Raw genomic sequence first — 16827 nt, forward strand, 5'->3', positions numbered from 1 at the left:
CCGCCGGCTCCGCCGCACGGAGGAAGATGGGCGCCCCGCGCCGCCCGCCCGCCCCCGCGCCCGCCCCCGCCGCCCGCCCAGCCCCGGGCCCGGCCGCGGCGCCGCCTTCCCCTTCCTCACCCGGGAGCGGGGTCCCTCGGGGTCCCCCCGGCACCCCCAAGTCTCCGCAGGCCGCCAGGGGCTGCTCAGCCCGCCTGCGTCCCCTCGGCCCCCGCCAGGTCCCCGCAGCCCGCCAGGGTCCCCGCAGCTCCACCGGTTCTTCTCAGCCCGCCTGGATCCCCTCAGCCCTCCTAGGTCCCCTCAGCCCGCCTGGATCCCCTCAGCCCCCCCGGTTCTCCTCAGCCCGCCTGGATCCCCTCAGGGCCCCCCCAGGTCTCCTCAGCCCCCTCAGATCTCCTCAGCTCCCCCAGATGCCCTCATCCCACCTGGATCCCCTCAGTCCCCCTAGGTCTCAGCCTGCCTGGATCCCCTCAGCTTCCCTGGTTCTCCTCAGCTCACCTGGGTCCCCACAACCTGCCTGGATCCCTTCAGCCCACCTGGATCCCCTTGTCCTCCCCAGATCTCCTCAGCCCCCCCAGGTCTCCTCAGCTCCCACAAGTCTCCTCAGCCCGCCTGGATCCCCTCAGCCCCTCCAGGTCTCAGCCCGCCTGGATCCCCTCAGCCTCCTCAGATCTCAGTCCGCCTGGATCCCCTCAGCCTGCCAGATCCCCTCAGCCTCCTGGTTCTCCTCAGCCCCCCAAATCTCGTCGGTCTCCCCCAGATCTCCTGAGCCCCCCCAGTTCTCCTCAGCCCCCCTCAAATCTCATTGCTGAGGTCCCTCTCAGATCTCTCCCTCCAGGTCTCCTCAGCCCCCCCAGTCCCCCCAGCCCCTCTCCCTACCTCTGCAGCCCCATAGCCCCCCTCAGGGTGTCACCCCCACCTTTGCCCCCCCCAGCCCCTTGGTGGGTCTCTGCAGACCCCAGGGTCTCCCCGAACGCCCCAGCTTTGGCAGCCCCTTGGGCCTCCCCATTTGCTTTCTCATCCCCACATTCCTTTTGCGGAGCATCCTTTTTCTTTAAAATTTAAATTTATTTCTCTGTTTTTTCATCATTTTATCCGTGTCCCCCTCATCTTGGCCCCTCACTCCAAATCAGCAGCTACAACCCCCAGGGGAAGGAAAATGGAGGCAAATCCCACCTGGTTCCCCGCCTTCCCCAAGGTCCAGGGGATGATGGTGCTTCTGAGATTCCAATTTAAAAACAACTTTTAAAAAACAAAACTGGGGATTTTTTCCACACTTTCCCAAAATGGTCCATCATGTCAGGTCATTTAGAGGAGACAGATGCCCTGAACAGGTGGACCCATAATTAGCAAAGGCAAATGATGCTGCTGAGAGAGAGGTAGGGAGCAAAGAAGGACCAGGGATGGGGTGTGGTGGGATGGGATGAGCTTCCAGAAGGTCTCCATCAAAGTGTGGGTATTCTTCTGCCCTTGGTGAATGAAGAGGCATGAAGACACTGGGGAAGGTCCTGGCCAAAGTGGTGGTGCTGGGGCAGGGGTGCTGTCACCCCCCTGCTGACGCCTTAGGTCTGGCTGTGTCCCCTACCCATGTCCCTGTGCTTCTTTAGCAGCACCAGCAGCTAGCTGGCCTGGGATCCCCCATCACCCAATATTTCCCCATCTTGGAAGGTCCCCAGATCCATTAATTATCCATGACTCAACCGAGAACGTGAGCCAGCAGCTCGAAAACTCCCCTTTTATCTGATTTTCAGAAGCTGACACCTAGCAGTTGCCACTCAACGCTGGTGTCACACCAAAACAGGACACCAGGAGAGACTGGAACATCTCAGAGCATCGCTGATGTCCCTTAAGCCACTGGTGTCTGCCTGATGCCACCGAGTTCCCCCTCATTAGGTTTATTTTCATCAGTGCTTTCACTTCTGCCGCAGCACTGGGGCTTTCGGCTGCTGGGATTTTTTTGGTCGTGATTATGAAACTGGTGGTTTTAAACCTCGGCACCATTTGATGAGATTCCTGATATCTGGGGGGCTTGTCCAACCCCAAATTCATGGTGGGAGGACATGGTGTGGGTCACTCCTGACCTTGGGAGGTCCACCAAGGGTTGGTGAACATGTCCTGGGACTGCCCTTGTTGAGACTGGCTGAGATAAGCAACGCTCCAGGCTTTTTTTCCGACCCTATGTTGGGTGGATTTAATCTTGGGTGTGGGAAAGGGGCCCCTTTCCTGGGGAGGTGGTTGGTATGCAGGGATAAAAAAAAAATTAAAATAATAATAATAAAACTGTGCCCGTCTCCATCCCAGGTTGCAAAATGGAGGAAATAAGCACTCGCCTTCTGAAAAAATAGGGTTCCAAGGCTGGTTTTGCCCCCGGGATAGATCCGACCCGCGATTAAAAGGAGGGGAAGGCAGGAGCAGAGGTAATTCACCGCCGCAAATCACTGCCGTGGGGGTTTTGGGAAAGCTGTGGGGCCGCTACACCTGTGCGCTCCCCCCCGAACAGCAGCTCCTTCCCATTTCGGCATCACCATGAAGCCAGATCCGTCCGGCACAGCACCGGCACTTTGTAAACCCACTCTCGTTGACACAGTGGAGAAAGTGAAATGTTTATGGAAGGCAACCTGGGATGTTCCAATGGGAAAACATGATCCCTGAGGGGTGACACTAGGCTCCCGTTGAGCTGTGCCAGTGTCCCCAAAGTCTTTGTCCCCAACTGCAGGACACCAGGCATGAAATCCTTTAGGAAATGCCTCTCCAAAATGCCTCCATCCCACCTGCCCTCCCATTTCCTTCATAAGAAATCCCTTGTTTTGCATAAAACGCCGGTGAAAGCATCCACTGCCTGCCCAGAAGAGGTTCCCTGATGCCGGGTGGGCACGCTGGGCATCAGTGATGCTGGTGTTCCTGTTGCGGCTTGGGCCAGATGGGTGAAAATCCTCATTCCTGGCTTCTTGGGGTTAGCAAACCCATAAAGTGGGTTTTTCACCCCAGATTCCCAGCAATCCAGAGGGCTGGGTGCCAAGGTCTGTGCCAATGCTGGCATGAAGCTGGCGAAGGTTTTGGGGTGTTTGGTTGGGCAGGGGGGGAATAAAAATGAAGGTGCCTGAATTTCCCTTCTCCCTGCAAATGGGAGGGCCGTTTGGTTCTAATTAGGTAATAAGTTAATTAGGATTAATTAGTTAATGTTTGCAAAGCACTTAGGAGATGAAAAGCGCCAGCCTGGGGTGGCTTTGTGTGGACGTGCTATCAGTGGAGGGGTGCAGGGGCTTTGGCTAAAGCCCCCTCCCCATGAGGGCCCTAGGAAGGGACTCCTTAAGCCAAGCTGAGCCAGGCCGGGCTTAAAACCCAGCAAGAGGATGGGCTCCAGTAACAGGAGGTCTGAAATGGTGAGGGACGCTCCCGGCACTCTGCCTTGGCTCCGGTGAGGGGAAGAGCTGTGCCGGGATGGAGGCATGCATGCCGAGAGCCAAGCGGGCACGTCCCAGCGTGCCCATCCTGCCGGCAGCGCTGTTTCATCCGGCGGTGGGGGGGAAAATTCCAGCACCGCAGCTCAGGGGCCTCCCTTCCCGCCAGCATCCCATGGGCAGAGCCGGCACACCGCGGCACACGTGGGAAGGAGCCAGGTTTTCCCTGCCCGGCGGGTGCATCACCACGCTTTGCCAGATCACCCAGACCCTCACCCCATCCTGGCATCCTCCAGCACGCCAGAGCCAGGGCAGAGAAGGGCTGCATACCCCCAAAAAAATAGGAATCAAGGCATGGCAGACCCCCCTCCAGCTCACACTGGGGTTACCGGGAGGTAATGAAGCCAATTTACTAATTAACTGGGATTAATTTCCCTGTTTGCCCATATACACCCGCCCCGCGGTTTCCCTTCGTTGCCTAACGAGCTGCGGGGATGAGCACTGGCAGTCCCGGCTGACCGCCACGTGGTCTGGTGGGACGATGCTCTCTGTTGCCCAAATTTCCCGTGTATTTTGCCCACATGCTTGGGATATGAATTAAATAATAACCTGCTAATGACTCAGGATGGGACCCCCCAGTCCCGCATCTGAGCGGGGGGCTGGATTTGGGGTGTAAAAGGGTTGTTTTTTTTTTTCTCCAGCAGAGCTGGCTCCATCCCTGCTCGCCGGCGCGGTTGTTTGATGATATAATTTCAGCCGTTCCTCAGTCCCCGGTGGGTCCCGGAGGGGAGACAAGACCTGAATTCCTAATGCAGAAAAACAAGCAGGAAAAAAACCAAATCCATGTGGGTTTATTTTTTTTTAATTTTTTTTGGCTTTTTCTAAGCTTTTTGGGCCTGTCGGGAAGAGGAACAAAGCGGGTGGTTATTCCCCAACAGGAGGGGAAGGGATATGGGGGGGATACCCAGGTTGTGCTGGGGGGGGGGGGGGGGCGGGCACAGAAAGGGGGGTGCCGGCAGCCCGAGCGGGGCAATTTGGCAGCAAAAGCCGCGGAGTTTGTTCCCTTTGGCTCTGGGCCAGGCGTTCACACCACTGCTGCAATAGGCAGCTTAACCCCCCACCAGGGAATTGCGTGTATCCCCCCTCCCCAGGCCCCTCGCCCCCCGCCCGCCGTCCCCTCCTGCCCCCGGGGCTGGGGGACCCTGTCCTCCATCTTGCTTGGTCCTTGGAGGGGAGCGAGGGGATCCCCACGGTTCCCCAGGGCCTCGGGTGGGGGGAAGGGTTAGGAGGAGGCCTTGCCATGGGGCAGCCGGTGCTGGCAAAGCCCACTGGTTCCCATAGGTCCCACAGGTCCCAATAGGTCCCATAGATCCTCCTAAGCCTCACAGATCCCCATATGTACCATAGATCCCCATAAGTCCCCCAGGTCCCATAGATTCCCCTTAAGTCTCACAGGTCCCCACAGGTCCCATAGATCCCCGTAAGTCCCACAGGTCCTATAGATCCCCATAAGTTTCACAGGTCCCCATAGGTCCCATAGATCCCCATAAGTCTCACAGGTCCCCATAGGTCCCATAGATCCCCATAAGTCTCACAGGTCCCCATAGGTCCCATAGATCCCCATAGATCTCCACAGATCTCCACAGGTCCCCATAGGTCCCACAGGTCCCACCGTGGCCAAGCATCACGGTGAACGGGAAGGACAGCCAGACCAGTCACTCAAAACTTTCAACGTGATTTTTGGCCAGATTCGTAAAATTTGGGGAAAACTTGTGTTTTCTCAGCAGTACCTGTGGCAGTGTCACCTGTGGTGTCCCCTGTCCCCACAGCCCCCCCCCACTGCTCTGCCGGGGGGGTGGTATGGGGGCATACAGAGGGATGGGACAGTGGGGAAGGTGGTTGCGGGCAGGGCTGGGGCCCGCGGCGGAGCTCCGGGGGCCGCCCCGGCGCCGCGGCCCCTTTAAGCGCCGCCCCCCTCCCCCCGCGCAAAAGGCCGCCGCGGCCCCTTTAAGCGCCCCCCCCGCGGGCGGGCGGTGGTGCGCGCCGGTGGGTCGCGCCGCGCGGGGGGACAATGGGGCGGGGGCGGCACCACGGTGGCTGGCGGGGGCGGGGCGGGCTGGGCAGGAAGTGCCGCGCGGCCCCGCCCCCTCCTCCTCGCCCACCCCCCGCCCGTCGCGGCGGGGCGCGCTGTGAGGCGGCGGCGGGATCGCTCCCCCCGGGCACCGGCAAAGGCCCCGCCTGCGGCTGGGTGAGGGCGGCGAGCAGCGGCGGCTGCGGGAGGCGGGGGGCGGCCTCTCTCCGGGGCTTGGCGGGGGCCGGGCTCGAACCCGGTCCCTTTGCAGGGCGCGGAGCGGGGGGCGGGCTCGAACCTGGGCTCCCCGGTTGCAGCCGGCCGGCAGCCTCAGCTCCGGCCCCCCCGATCCAGCCTCACCCCCTGCCCCTGAAATCCAGCCTCGCCCCTGGGCCTCTGTAGTCCGGCCTCGCCCCCGGCCCCCCACTGCAGCCTCACCCCCGGGCTCCCCCATATATATCATCTTCACCCGCAGTTACTCCCCCATTACAACCCCATTGTACCCCCCAGGCTCCTCCGTATCACCTTCACCCCCAATTCTCCCCCATTACATCCTGATCCTGCACTGCAAGCCCCCCAGCACCCCATTGCAGCCTGACCCCTCAATTCCCCCCAATTCCCCAGCCCCCTCCCCAGCAGCCTCACATCCAGACCCCCACGTTTTCCCCCTCCCAATCTCGCATCTGCCCCCAGGACCCCCCTTTACCGTCTGGCCCCCCTCCCCAGCCTCTCCCCCAGCCCTGAGCCATGGCTTGCAGCCTGAAGGACGAGCTGCTCTGCTCCATCTGCCTGAGCATCTACCAGGACCCGGTGAGCTTTGGCTGCGAGCACTACTTCTGCCGCCGGTGCATCACCGAGCACTGGGTGCGCCAGGAACCCCAGGGCACCCGCGACTGCCCCGAGTGCCGCCGAACCTTTGCTGAACCCACCCTGGCCCCCAGCCTCAAGCTGGCCAACATTGTGGAGCGTTACAGCGCTTTCCCCTTGGATGCCATCCTGGGTGCCCAGCGCAGCCCCTTCCCCTGCAAGGACCATGAGAAGGTCAAGCTCTTCTGCCTCACTGACCGCGCTGTTGTCTGCTTCTTCTGCGACGAGCCCGCCGTGCACGAGCAGCACCAGGTCACCAACGTGGATGATGCTTTTGAGGAGCTGCAGGTGGGTCCATCCCTCCCTGGCCACGGAGCACCATCCCTCCAGGATCCCCTGCCCTGAGCTGCTCCTCTGAGCTCCTTTGTCTGTCTGTCCCCTCTTGCCTTGGTGTTGGCTCCCATCCATCTGTACCTGCACCCCTTTTGTCCCCATTGGGATCAGCCCTGTCCGTCTGTCCATCCATCAATCCACATGCACTTCTGCAGCTGCCTCCATGGGGTGCCCCCTTTTCCATCAACACTGGAGGTCCTTGGGGCTCCCCAAACCAGCCAGCCATGCACCCCCATGGATCTGCTGGGCTGTGCCTCAAGTAAGACCCCTCCGAGCCATTACCTATCCCCCAGCTGTGCCCTGGACAGAACCCTCTGTGCCGCAGGGACCAAGGGTGCCCCTGCCGCCCTCTGCACCCCCCTTTCACACAACCCCTGTAACCCCACAAGCCAGGTTTTGGCTGGAAAGCTGGCTGCTGGGATCCGTTTTTTTCCCCAAAATCCCTCATTTTATGGGTTTTTTTTTCCTCCCCATCTTGCAGCGGGAGCTGAAGGAGCAGCTCCAGGGGCTGCAGGAGAGCGAGCGTGGCCACACTGAAGCCCTGCACCTGCTCAAACGGCAGCTGGCTGAGACCAAGGTACGAGCGGGGACGTGGCTGTGACCCCCAGGTAGCTGGAACCCGGACCTCCTCACTTCCCCCCAGCCCTTCCCTGTGCACCCTTTGGCAGGTGGGTGCAGGAGTGCAGCCGGGATTGGGTCAACCCCATCCCTCCTCCGACAGCACCCCAACCCCAAGCCTGGCCAACCTGATTTTTGGGTCCTCCAAAGACTCCAGACCCCACAGTTTCATGGATCTGCCCCATGTTTTCCTTCTGCAGTACCACGAAACCCGCCAGCAGGTTGACAAAGCCACCCATCAGGCTGCTCATCCCTCTTTTTATTTCCTGCAGGGCTGCTTTTCTTTATCCTTTTAATTAATTCATGTTTTGTATTTATCTCCTCCTCCTTGCCCAGGGGTTCAGCTTCCAGCAAAGTTCAATTTTATCTTCATCCCTGCCAGTGATGGGTTTTATTTCTTTTTTTTAGGTTTGCTATAGGGATGCGGGGTCACATATCCATCCTTGGATGCTTGGAGCATCCCACATTGTTCGAGTTAATGGGGCTGTAGGGGTTTGTTTTGGGGAATTACGGATTCATGAAGGGGTCAGGGTAGGTTTGGGGAGTCCTGACACCCACCTGCACCCCAAGTCCTCAGCCAAGAGCCTGCGGGTGACTATCGGGGAGGCTTTCGAGCGGCTGCACCGGCTGCTGCGGGAGCGGCAGAAGGCGATGCTGGAGGAGCTGGAGGCGGACACGGCGCGGACGCTGACCGACATCGAGCAGAAGATCCAGCGCTACAGCCAGCAGCTGCGCAAGGTGCAGGAGGGCAGCCAGATCCTCCAGGAGCGCTTGGCCGAAGCCGACAAACACGTCTTTTTAGCTGGCGTCGCATCCCTTTCTGAGAGGTGGGTGACACCAGGGTGACACTGGGGTCCCCAGCGTCATCCCGCCCTCTTCTCCATCATCTCTCCTTCGCAGGCTGAAGGGGAAGATCCATGAGACCAACCTGACCTACGAGGACTTTCCCACCTCCAAATACATGGGGCCGCTGCAGTACACCATCTGGAAATCCCTCTTCCAGGATATCCATCCTGGTGAGGGGCATGGGGATGGGCTGGCTGCGGGGGCGGGGGGTTCCTGGTGAGGGGCAGGTATGGGGACACACCGGTGAGGGATGGGGACACACCACTGACCTCACCATGGTGGTTTGCAGAACGGTGAGACAAAGCCACCTGTGCTGGGTCTGGGGGCTGCGTTGACGCTTCTCCCCGTGTTGTGTGTCCCCACCCAGTGCCAGCAGCCCTGACGCTGGACCCGGGCACAGCTCACCACCGCCTGATCCTCTCCGATGACTGCACCATTGTGGCGTACGGCAACCTGCACCCCCAACCGCTGCAGGACTCCCCCAAACGCTTTGATGTGGAGGTCTCAGTCTTGGGTTCGGAGGCCTTCGGTGGCGGGGGTCCACTACTGGGAGGTGGTGGTCTCTGAGAAGACCCAGTGGATGATTGGTTTGGCACACGAAGCCGTCACCCGCAAGGGCAGCATCCAAATTCAACCCAGCCGAGGTTTTTATTGCATTGTCATGCACGACGGTAACCAGTACAGCGCCTGCACCGAGCCCTGGACCCGGCTCAATGTCAAGAGCAAGTTGGAGAAGGTGGGGGTCTTCCTGGACTATGACAAGGGGCTTCTCATCTTCTACAATGCCGACGACATGTCCTGGCTCTACACCTTCCGGGAGAGGTTTCCCGGCAAGCTCTGCTCTTATTTCAGCCCCGGGCAGAGTCACGCCAACGGGAAGAACGTCCAGCCCCTCCGGATCAACACCGTTCGCATCTAACGGGGTGGATTTGGCCCCTGGGGTTTGGTGTGGATCCCCCCACCAGGTGTTTTCCCACTGTTTGGTGGAGCTGGGCTGATCCTGCCCCAGGAGCTGCCCCCGTACTGGGCAGGATCCGGCCTTTTCACCCCCCTCTGTCCTGCGCTTCCAGGAGGGTCCTGGCGCAGGGGGGCCGGGCAGTGGCAATAAAAGGATTTGGAGAGATGGGGGCCGGGTGGTGGAGAACCCCTGGGCAGGGGTTGCGCCGGATGGGATGGTGACGCCAGGATGTGCCACGGTGCACCGTGGTGTGCCACTGTGCCATAGCGCACCATGCCATGCCATATGGCACCATGCTGTGGTGCACCACGCGGTGCCGTATGTCTGGCACTGTGCCATGGTGTGCTGTGCCATATGGCACCATGCTGCGGTGAGCCACGTGGTGCCATACGTATGGCACGGTGCCATGGTGTGCTGTGCCATATGGCACCATGCTGCAGTGTGCCACACGGTGCTATATGTACAGCACTGTGCCATGGTGTGCCGTGCCATATGGCACCGTGCTGTCTATATGGCGCTGTGCCACAGTGAGCTGTGCCATGCCATACAGCACCATGCCGTGGTGCACCACGCTGTGCTGTACGTATAGTGCTGTGCCGTGGTGCACCGTGACATGCCAAATGGCACCATGCCGTGGTGCGCTATGCTGTGCTGTACATACAGCATGGTGTGCTGTGCCATGCCGTACAGCACTGTGCCATGGTGAACCACACCATATAGTGGTGTGCCATGCCACACTGCACATACGGTGCACCGTGCCATGCCATACATCCAGCACTGTGCCAGGGTGTGCCATGCCATGCCATACAGCACTGTGCCGTGCTGCGCCACACTGTGCTGTACACATGGCACCATGTCACGGTGTGCTATGCCGTGCCATACATACTGTGCTGTGCATGATGTACCATGCCGTGCTGTCGTGGCCCTGGGGATGCTGGGGAAGCGGGAGGGCTCTGTATAGGGGATGGTGCCTATGTGTGGGGGCAGTTCCTCTATAGGGGATGGCGCCTGTGGGGCTGGGCTGGGGAAAGTATATGTATATAGGGGGGGCACAGCGTGGAGAGTGGGGCTGCGCTGCAGGGTGTTGCGTGTGTATTGGGCTGTATACGGGTGGGCTATAGAGGGGCTGTGATGCATGGAGGGGGTTTGTATAGAGGCTGGGCTGTATAGGAGTAGGGCTATACAATACATGGAGAGGGGCTGTGTAGGGGCTGGGCTATATAGGGGTAGGGCTATACAGAGTGTGTAATACGTGGAGGGGGCTGTATAGGGGTGGGCTATACAGGGGGTGTGATATATAGGGTTGGGCTGTGCAGAGGGTGTGATGCGCAGAGGAGGCTGTGTAGGAGCTGGGCTATGCAGAGGTAGGGCTATATAGGGGGTGTGATGTGTAGAGGGCGGGCTGTATGGGGGCAGTGGGGAGGCTGGGGGAAGCCGGGGACACTGGGATGGTACTGGGGGGACGGGGACACCGCTTTCAACCCACCGTTCCCCGCCCGCCCGCCCGCCCTCCAGGCGGCGCTGCTGCCCCTCCCCGCGCTCGGGCTGGCGCCGCTTGGGCAGGGGCGGGGCTGCCTGCGCGTGCGCGCGGGGCGGGGCTCTGCGCAGGCGGCGCGGCGCGGGTAGCCGAGGGGCGGGGCTCCGCCGCCATCTTGCCCCGGGCACGGGCCCGCTGGTACCGGGCACTGGGGGACTGGGGGGTGGGGATTGGGGGGGGCCATGGGGAGGCTGCGGTTTATGTGGGGCTGAGAGGGGGCTGAGGGGGGGCCGTGGGGCTGAGGGGAGGCTGCGGTTTATGTGGGGCTGAGGGGGACTGTGGGACATGGGGGGTAGGGGATGGAGAGATGCATGTGGGGCACGGGGGCTGTGGGGCTGGGAAGACTATGGGATCTATAAGGGGTTGTGGGGCTGGGGGGTGGAGTGTGGGGAGAGGGAGCAGCCGAGGGATGTGGGGGGTGTTACAGTGAGGAGCCTGTGGGGCTCAGGGTGTGGGTCGGGGGCCCCTACGTTGCCTGGGGGGGGTGTTATGGGATGCGGGGGGCAGGGGTGGAGCTGCAGACCCAGTGGGGCTGTGGACGTGGAGGGGGGGGCTGTCAGTGGGGCTGGGGCCGGTGGGGTTGGCAGAAGGAGGAGTGGGGGGCCTGGGGTGACCCTCCCCTCGCCCCAGCCATGGAGCCGAGTGGGGGGGGGCGGAAGGAGCGGCCAAAGCCCCGGGAGCCGGCGGCTCGCCTGGAGAAGGCCAAGCAGAAATCGGCCCAGCAGGAGCTGAAGCAGAGGCAGAGGGCTGAGGTGAGTGACCCCCGGGGGGACACACACACAATGGCAACACTGGGGCTGACCCCCCCCATCACCTCTTTGTCCCCCCTCCCGCAGATCTACGCCCTCAACCGAGTGATGACAGAGCTGGAGCAGCAGCAGTTTGACTCCTTCTGCAAGCAGATGCAGGCCTCCGGCGAGTGAGGCGCCATGTGCAGCCCCCCACCAACCCCCCCACCCCCCTGCAGCTGCCGCTCGTCCCCTTTTCTAACCCCTTTGTTATTTATTATCAAATAACTGTTTGGTTTTTTTTTAATAAAATTTGTGGTGGTTCCACGTTTCTCTGGCTCCTGGTCCCTCAGCGGCACCGGTGGCTCCAGCCCGGCCCAGTGCCGGGTGGGAATGGCGTGGGGGAGGCCAGATCGTGGCTGGGCGCCAGAGCAGCTGTGGCCACCAGCCGCCAGCCTCCAGCCCCCCTCACACCGAGCGAGACCTTGGTCCGCCGGTTCCCTGCCAAGGGGAAGGGTCCTGCCCTCCCGGTGCCTGGATTCGGCTGCTCCCCAGGGCCACTGGAGGGGTTCTGGTGGGGGCTACGTCCAGTTCTCGCAGCTGCTTGTGCCGCAAGAGCTTCCCCAGGGACCCTGAATGTTTCTCTCTGCCGCTCCGTGCAAGGTTTGACCTTCGCTTCCTTCCTCCACCCACACGCCCTCCGCTTTCCAGCCGCCGCCGTCCGGCATCCTCTGGCTTTCCAGAGAGTTTGGATTGCCGCCTTCAAATCCCACTTTCCCCTTCCACCTCCCTCCCGCACCCCAGCGAGCGCACACCAAGGGCGGGGAGGGGGGGGGCCGCGAATAAAACACATCTGAGAGATCAGTTCCCTACAGCGATGGGTAAAATAATAAATACCAAAACTCTGCCGGTGAATCAGGTCTCAAAAAACCCTCTGCAGATTTGATTGGTGGCTTCCTCCCCCCAGGGAGGGGGCCTTCCTCCTTTTTCGGGGTGTAAACCTCCCCCTGGTAATAAATTAACAACGTACAGTGGGAGCAATCCCTAAGTTTCATGTTCTGCGCTGGGAAGGGTTTGGGGGTCTCTGGAGCGGGGCTATTGTAGTGGGGAATGGGGGTTCACTCATGCCCCGACAAGGGATGGGGTGCAGGGAGGGTATTTTGGGGTTCCCCCAAAGCAGAGCCTTTCCTACCCCTTCAAATTTTTCCCTTTTATAAACAGGCCCCTGTCGCGGTTTGGATTCGGTGAGGAGAGCGAAGGGAGATCCCAGTGGAGGAGGAGGCACCCAGGAGTGAGGAGGAGGAGAAAGAAGGCGGCTTTACTAGGCGTTAGGCGAAGGCAGAGCTGACGCTTTGCAGCTCCAGATGGCAAAGGGGAAGATGATGTAGGACGTCGACCAGGCGAGGCAATAGATGGAAGCCACCGCCACCGGTGAGAAGAGGACAGCCGCCACCCCTGCAGATTGGGGAAAGCCTTTGGGATCTGCTCCTTCCTCCTGTGCCGCCACCTTGGTTTTGATTTTGTCCCCATCCTTACCTCCAGCGTAAACCAATTTCTTCCAGAGCTGGGACTCCAGGACCTTGTCGTGGGGGTAGAAGCCCCGATCGACCATGAAGAGGATCATGACGATGGCGGTGACACGCAGCAGGGTGATGTTACCCCCCGTCAGCAGGAAGGTGCCCGCCAGCAGCGAGGAGGCGTAGGGACAGGGCAGCCCCCGGTAGGTGAAGGGGATCCCTGCTGGGTACCAGATGTTCATCTGAGGGGGGGAAATCACTCCCCAAACCCCCAGAACTCCCCAAAATCCTTGGCTTACCACTGGAGAAGAAGCACAGGCGAGCAAATACAGCCAGCACGTAGGCGATGGCCAGCAGCCCGTCCAGGACACCCTGAGGCTGCAGCAGCAGAGCTGTGGCCAGCCCGAAGGTGGTGAAGTCGGCAAAATCATCCAGTTTGGCACCTGCGGGCAGCGAACGGGCAGCTGCCAGATGGGTGGGGAGGGAGGGAGAACCCGGTGGGGGGGCTCCTGGGGTGGTGGGGCAGACTCACCCAGCGCCGAGCAGGCATCGAGCTGTCGGGCAACGGCTCCGTCAGCCAGGTCCAGCAGAAACCCCACCAGCAGCAGCCAGCAGGAGTGGTGGTATTGCCTGGGGAGGATGGAGAGGGCAAAACCGGGGTGACCCCCCCGCCCTTGACGGCTTTACTCTGTTCCCCTCCTTTCCCCTTTTTCCCCACCTATTGAGGCTGCAGAGGACAGAGGAGAGCCCCGCCACCAGATTGGCCACGGAGAGCCCGTTAGCGGCGTTTTTCCGGATGAACTCCAGCGTCTGACCCCAGCCCGCTCGCTCGCTCAGGAACAGCTTCTTGGTGGACTGCAAAATACCTGCAACCCGCCGGGGGGGCCGGTGAAGGGCGGAACCCACGGCCGCTTTCCAGCCGGGAAACTTCAACCCCACCCCAGGTAGCAGGTCGGTGCTGGGGAGGGGGGAGCAAAGCCCCGCAGCCCCCCCCTCCAGCACTGGGAAGGAGCTGGAGGAGGTTTTGGGAGTTGCTGCCGACTATGGGAGCGTTGCTGGCTGTTCCCCTCCTCAAACCGAAGCCCCCAGAAGCCTTTTAGCAAGCAGCAGGATGTTTTTTGAATATTTTTTTTTTTTGCAAGCCCTGCCTCTTAACTACCCGCCGGAGGTGAAAGTAAAACCAGATAAACCACTCAAAGAACCACAAAAAGAAAAGAAAACAAACAAAAAAAATAATAATCCACACCCCATCTCAGACTAAAAGCCAACCCCGCTTTTAAGCTCTATTGATCTTATATACCTATAGGGCTAAGCTTTAGAGAAAGAGTTTAAGGGTCATGTCCTACTAGTGGGCTTTGCACCCTGCCTTTGCCGTGGTCCCAAAGCCAGGCAAGCTGGTGAGATCCTTCATCTGAAAGAAAACAGCACGTCAGAGCAAAACAAAAGCCACCCCTTCCCCTCGCCATCCCACCCTGAACCCGCTCCGGGCTAGGCCCAGGCCAATTCACCATCCCAGCACTGAGACGGTGCCAAAAATGGGCTGCCAAGGTGTTTCAAAAAAAAAAAAAAAAAAAAAAAAAAAAAAAAAAAAAAAAGAAAGGCAACAAAACCCCCTCGGTTGCAAAGAATTCAAATATATTCCTGGTTTTGGGAATCCCGTTGGGGTCGGTGGTTCCGTGTGCCGGCAGCTGGACGGATGTGGTTGCTGCTGGTGACCTTTGGACACCGCACCCGGCTCGGGGCGGCTGGGGATGGAAAAATCCCCTCCGATCCGCTGGGACAGTGGCTCCGCCGCCTCGGATTTTACCAGATCTAGTGGGTTTTGGGGGTCCGAGCGCACACCTGGTGCCGTTCCCCCCTTTTTCCCCCTTGGTTGGGGCTGATCTGGTGGGTTTTGGGGTCTCCAAAGGCAAAAAGGGGCAAAACCTGGTGATTCTGGGGCTTGCTGTCACCACACCTACCCTCCCCAGTGCCAGGCAGGATCAGGCTCCCAGGGAGAGTTACTGGTGCTGTCACTGCACTGGAACTGGGTGCCAGCAAGCATCACAATACCCAGGCATTGCCACGGCAGCCAAATGTGCCCATTCTTTGTATTCCTAGCCCCAAAAGCAAAGGGCTGGGGCGGGAGGGACTTCCTCAGCCCTGTGTCATTGCCGGTGCTTTTTATTATTTCTTGGGGGGAAAAAAAGATGGTTTTGGCTTTTCCCAGATGACCCCGTGTGCATTACAGGGGGCTTGTGCCCCCCAGAAGGGTCTCCCCGCCCCAGGGCCAAGGGGGAAAAGGGGGTTCAGCTGGAGGAGGTGCAAAATTAACCTATTTTTTTGCAGCTGCTTTATAGTTTCTATGCTTTTCTGCCCCAATTCATAGGGCCGAGTGAGTGGCGCTTGGCCAATGACCCTTATTTTCTCCCTAAATCCCCCCAAACGGCGATTTTTTGGGGAGGGGAGGGGGAGACGCCTTGTGAAGGGGCCGAGCAGCATCAGGGCGTCAAACTGGCACTTACCGACCGGCGGTGACACCATCCACATGGCGGCGGCGGTGGCGGCCCCCTGGGAAGGGGAAACTGAGGCAGGGGCGGTTCAGCGGGCGCTCGCCCGGCGCGGCGGCAACGCCGCGTTATATAAGGAAAGGCTTCGCCGGCTGAGTCACCCCGCTGGGGGTGGGTCCGGCCAGAGGACACGGGGGTTTTCGGAGGCGGCTGGCACCACCGGCGAGGGAGGAGCTGTCCTGGGGGGGGCAGGGGGCCATGCCAGGCTCGCAGCACCCATGCCAGCCTCCAAGGCCCTGCGCCAGGCTCGCAGCGCCCGTGCCAGGCTCGCAGTGCCCGTGCCAGGCTTGCACCACCCGTTCCAGGTGTGGACCACCCGTGCCACCCTCACAGCACCTCTGCCAGCCCTGTGACACCCTTCACAGGTTTGCGCTGCCCCGCGCCAGGCTTGTGGCGCCCGTGCCAAGATTCCACCACCCATGCCAGGCTTGCAGCAACCATGCCAGGCTTCTAGCACCCACGCCAGGTTTTGCAGCACCCACGCCAGGCTTGCAGCACCCACGCCAGGCTTGCAGCACCCATGCCAGGCTTGTAGCACCCACACCAGGTTTTGCAGCACCCACGCCAGGCTCGCAGCACCCACACCAGGCTCGCAGCACCCACACCAGGCTCACAGCACCCACGCCAGGCTTGCAGCACCCACGCCAGGCTTGTAGCACCCACGCCAGGCTCGCAGTACCCACACCAGGCTCGCAGCACCCACACCAGGTTTTGCAGCACCCGTGCCAGCCCCCTGACACCGCCGCACTCTGGCCCCGTGCCCGCACTGCCACCGCAGGGCATTTGTGCCTGTTGGGCAGCACGACCCCCGCGCCACTTCACTGCCGGTTCGGTTCGTGCCACCGGTGGGGGCCGTGGCCGGTGCCCCCCCGCCATCCCCTGGCAGTAAGAAACCACCGGCTCAGCCAGGTGCCGCCAAGCGAGGTCACCCCTGTCCCCGCCAGGGCCTTCAGCGGGCGGCACCCACTTGTGCAAGGGGTGTCACGAGTTGGGGTGGCCTCAGCCCCCTCCTCGAGCAAAGGGCCCGCGATAGCAGCGGGGCCACAGGGTGCCGGGGCAGCGCTGGTGGACAAGCGCGGCGATGCCGGGGCACGCGGGGAGAGCAAAGGTCCCCTGGGACACGGTGACAAGGGGCCAATAAAACTTATACAGCCCCGGCGTCCCGCCGCAGGAATTTTCCACCCGGATCCCTGGGAGAATTGCGGGGTGCTCGCAGCACCCATCCCTGCAGAGTGCCTCGGTGCGCTTGGGGCAGCTGGGGTGCCCTGCTTGGGGGTCCCAGGGGTGCTGGCCGCGGCGGGGTCACTGGTGAAAGGGCTCTTTGTTGGCTGGTCACGCGCCGGTGGCAGCGGTTGCGAAGCGACGGCGGGTCTGGAGGGCAGGAGGGACAGAGCCACAGCCA

General features: G+C 61.0%; 2 protein-coding genes across 3 annotated transcripts; one reads left to right on the plus strand and one right to left on the minus strand.

Annotated features, from left to right (window-relative positions):
- Positions 1 to 5553: 5553 nt before the first annotated feature.
- ERMAP (erythroblast membrane associated protein (Scianna blood group)) lies at positions 5554 to 9259 on the plus strand. The gene is given in 7 exon segments (XM_056332951.1): positions 5554 to 5649; positions 6211 to 6627; positions 7154 to 7249; positions 7861 to 8117; positions 8191 to 8306; positions 8504 to 8667; positions 8669 to 9259. Coding segments are annotated over 6 exon segments (1428 nt in total). The 5' UTR covers positions 5554 to 5649; positions 6211 to 6219; the 3' UTR covers positions 9056 to 9259.
- A 3392-nt stretch (positions 9260 to 12651) lies between these two features.
- Positions 12652 to 15515, minus strand: TMEM269 (transmembrane protein 269). 2 transcript variants are annotated; one of them, XM_056332954.1, is made up of 6 exons: positions 15381 to 15515; positions 13595 to 13742; positions 13409 to 13506; positions 13176 to 13319; positions 12896 to 13096; positions 12652 to 12814 (listed from the first exon to the last, which is right to left on the minus strand). In XM_056332954.1, the coding sequence occupies exons 1-6, from the start codon at positions 15403 to 15405 to the stop codon at positions 12681 to 12683; spliced, it is 750 nt and encodes a 249-aa protein (XP_056188929.1). In that variant the 5' UTR covers positions 15406 to 15515; the 3' UTR covers positions 12652 to 12680. The 2 variants fall into 2 exon arrangements, with proteins under 2 accessions (XP_056188929.1, XP_056188928.1); XM_056332953.1 differs by having other exon boundaries at positions 12896 to 13099; positions 15381 to 15513.
- Between the last annotated feature and the right edge of the window lie 1312 nt (positions 15516 to 16827).

Source organism: Falco biarmicus, chromosome 3, assembly GCF_023638135.1.
Source record: "Falco biarmicus isolate bFalBia1 chromosome 3, bFalBia1.pri, whole genome shotgun sequence".
NCBI lineage: Eukaryota > Metazoa > Chordata > Aves > Falconiformes > Falconidae > Falco > Falco biarmicus.

Excerpts from the sequence above, each read along its gene's own strand:
- TMEM269 (XM_056332953.1), bottom strand. The coding sequence starts at position 15,405 with ATGTGGATGGTGTCACCGCCGGTCG. Across the intron at positions 13,743-15,380 it reads GATGGTGTCACCGCCGGTCG|GTATTTTGCAGTCCACCAAG; the intron begins GTAAGTGCCAGT and ends GGCGGGTTGCAG. Across the intron at positions 13,507-13,594 it reads GTCCTCTGCAGCCTCAATAG|GCAATACCACCACTCCTGCT; the intron begins GTGGGGAAAAAG and ends CATCCTCCCCAG.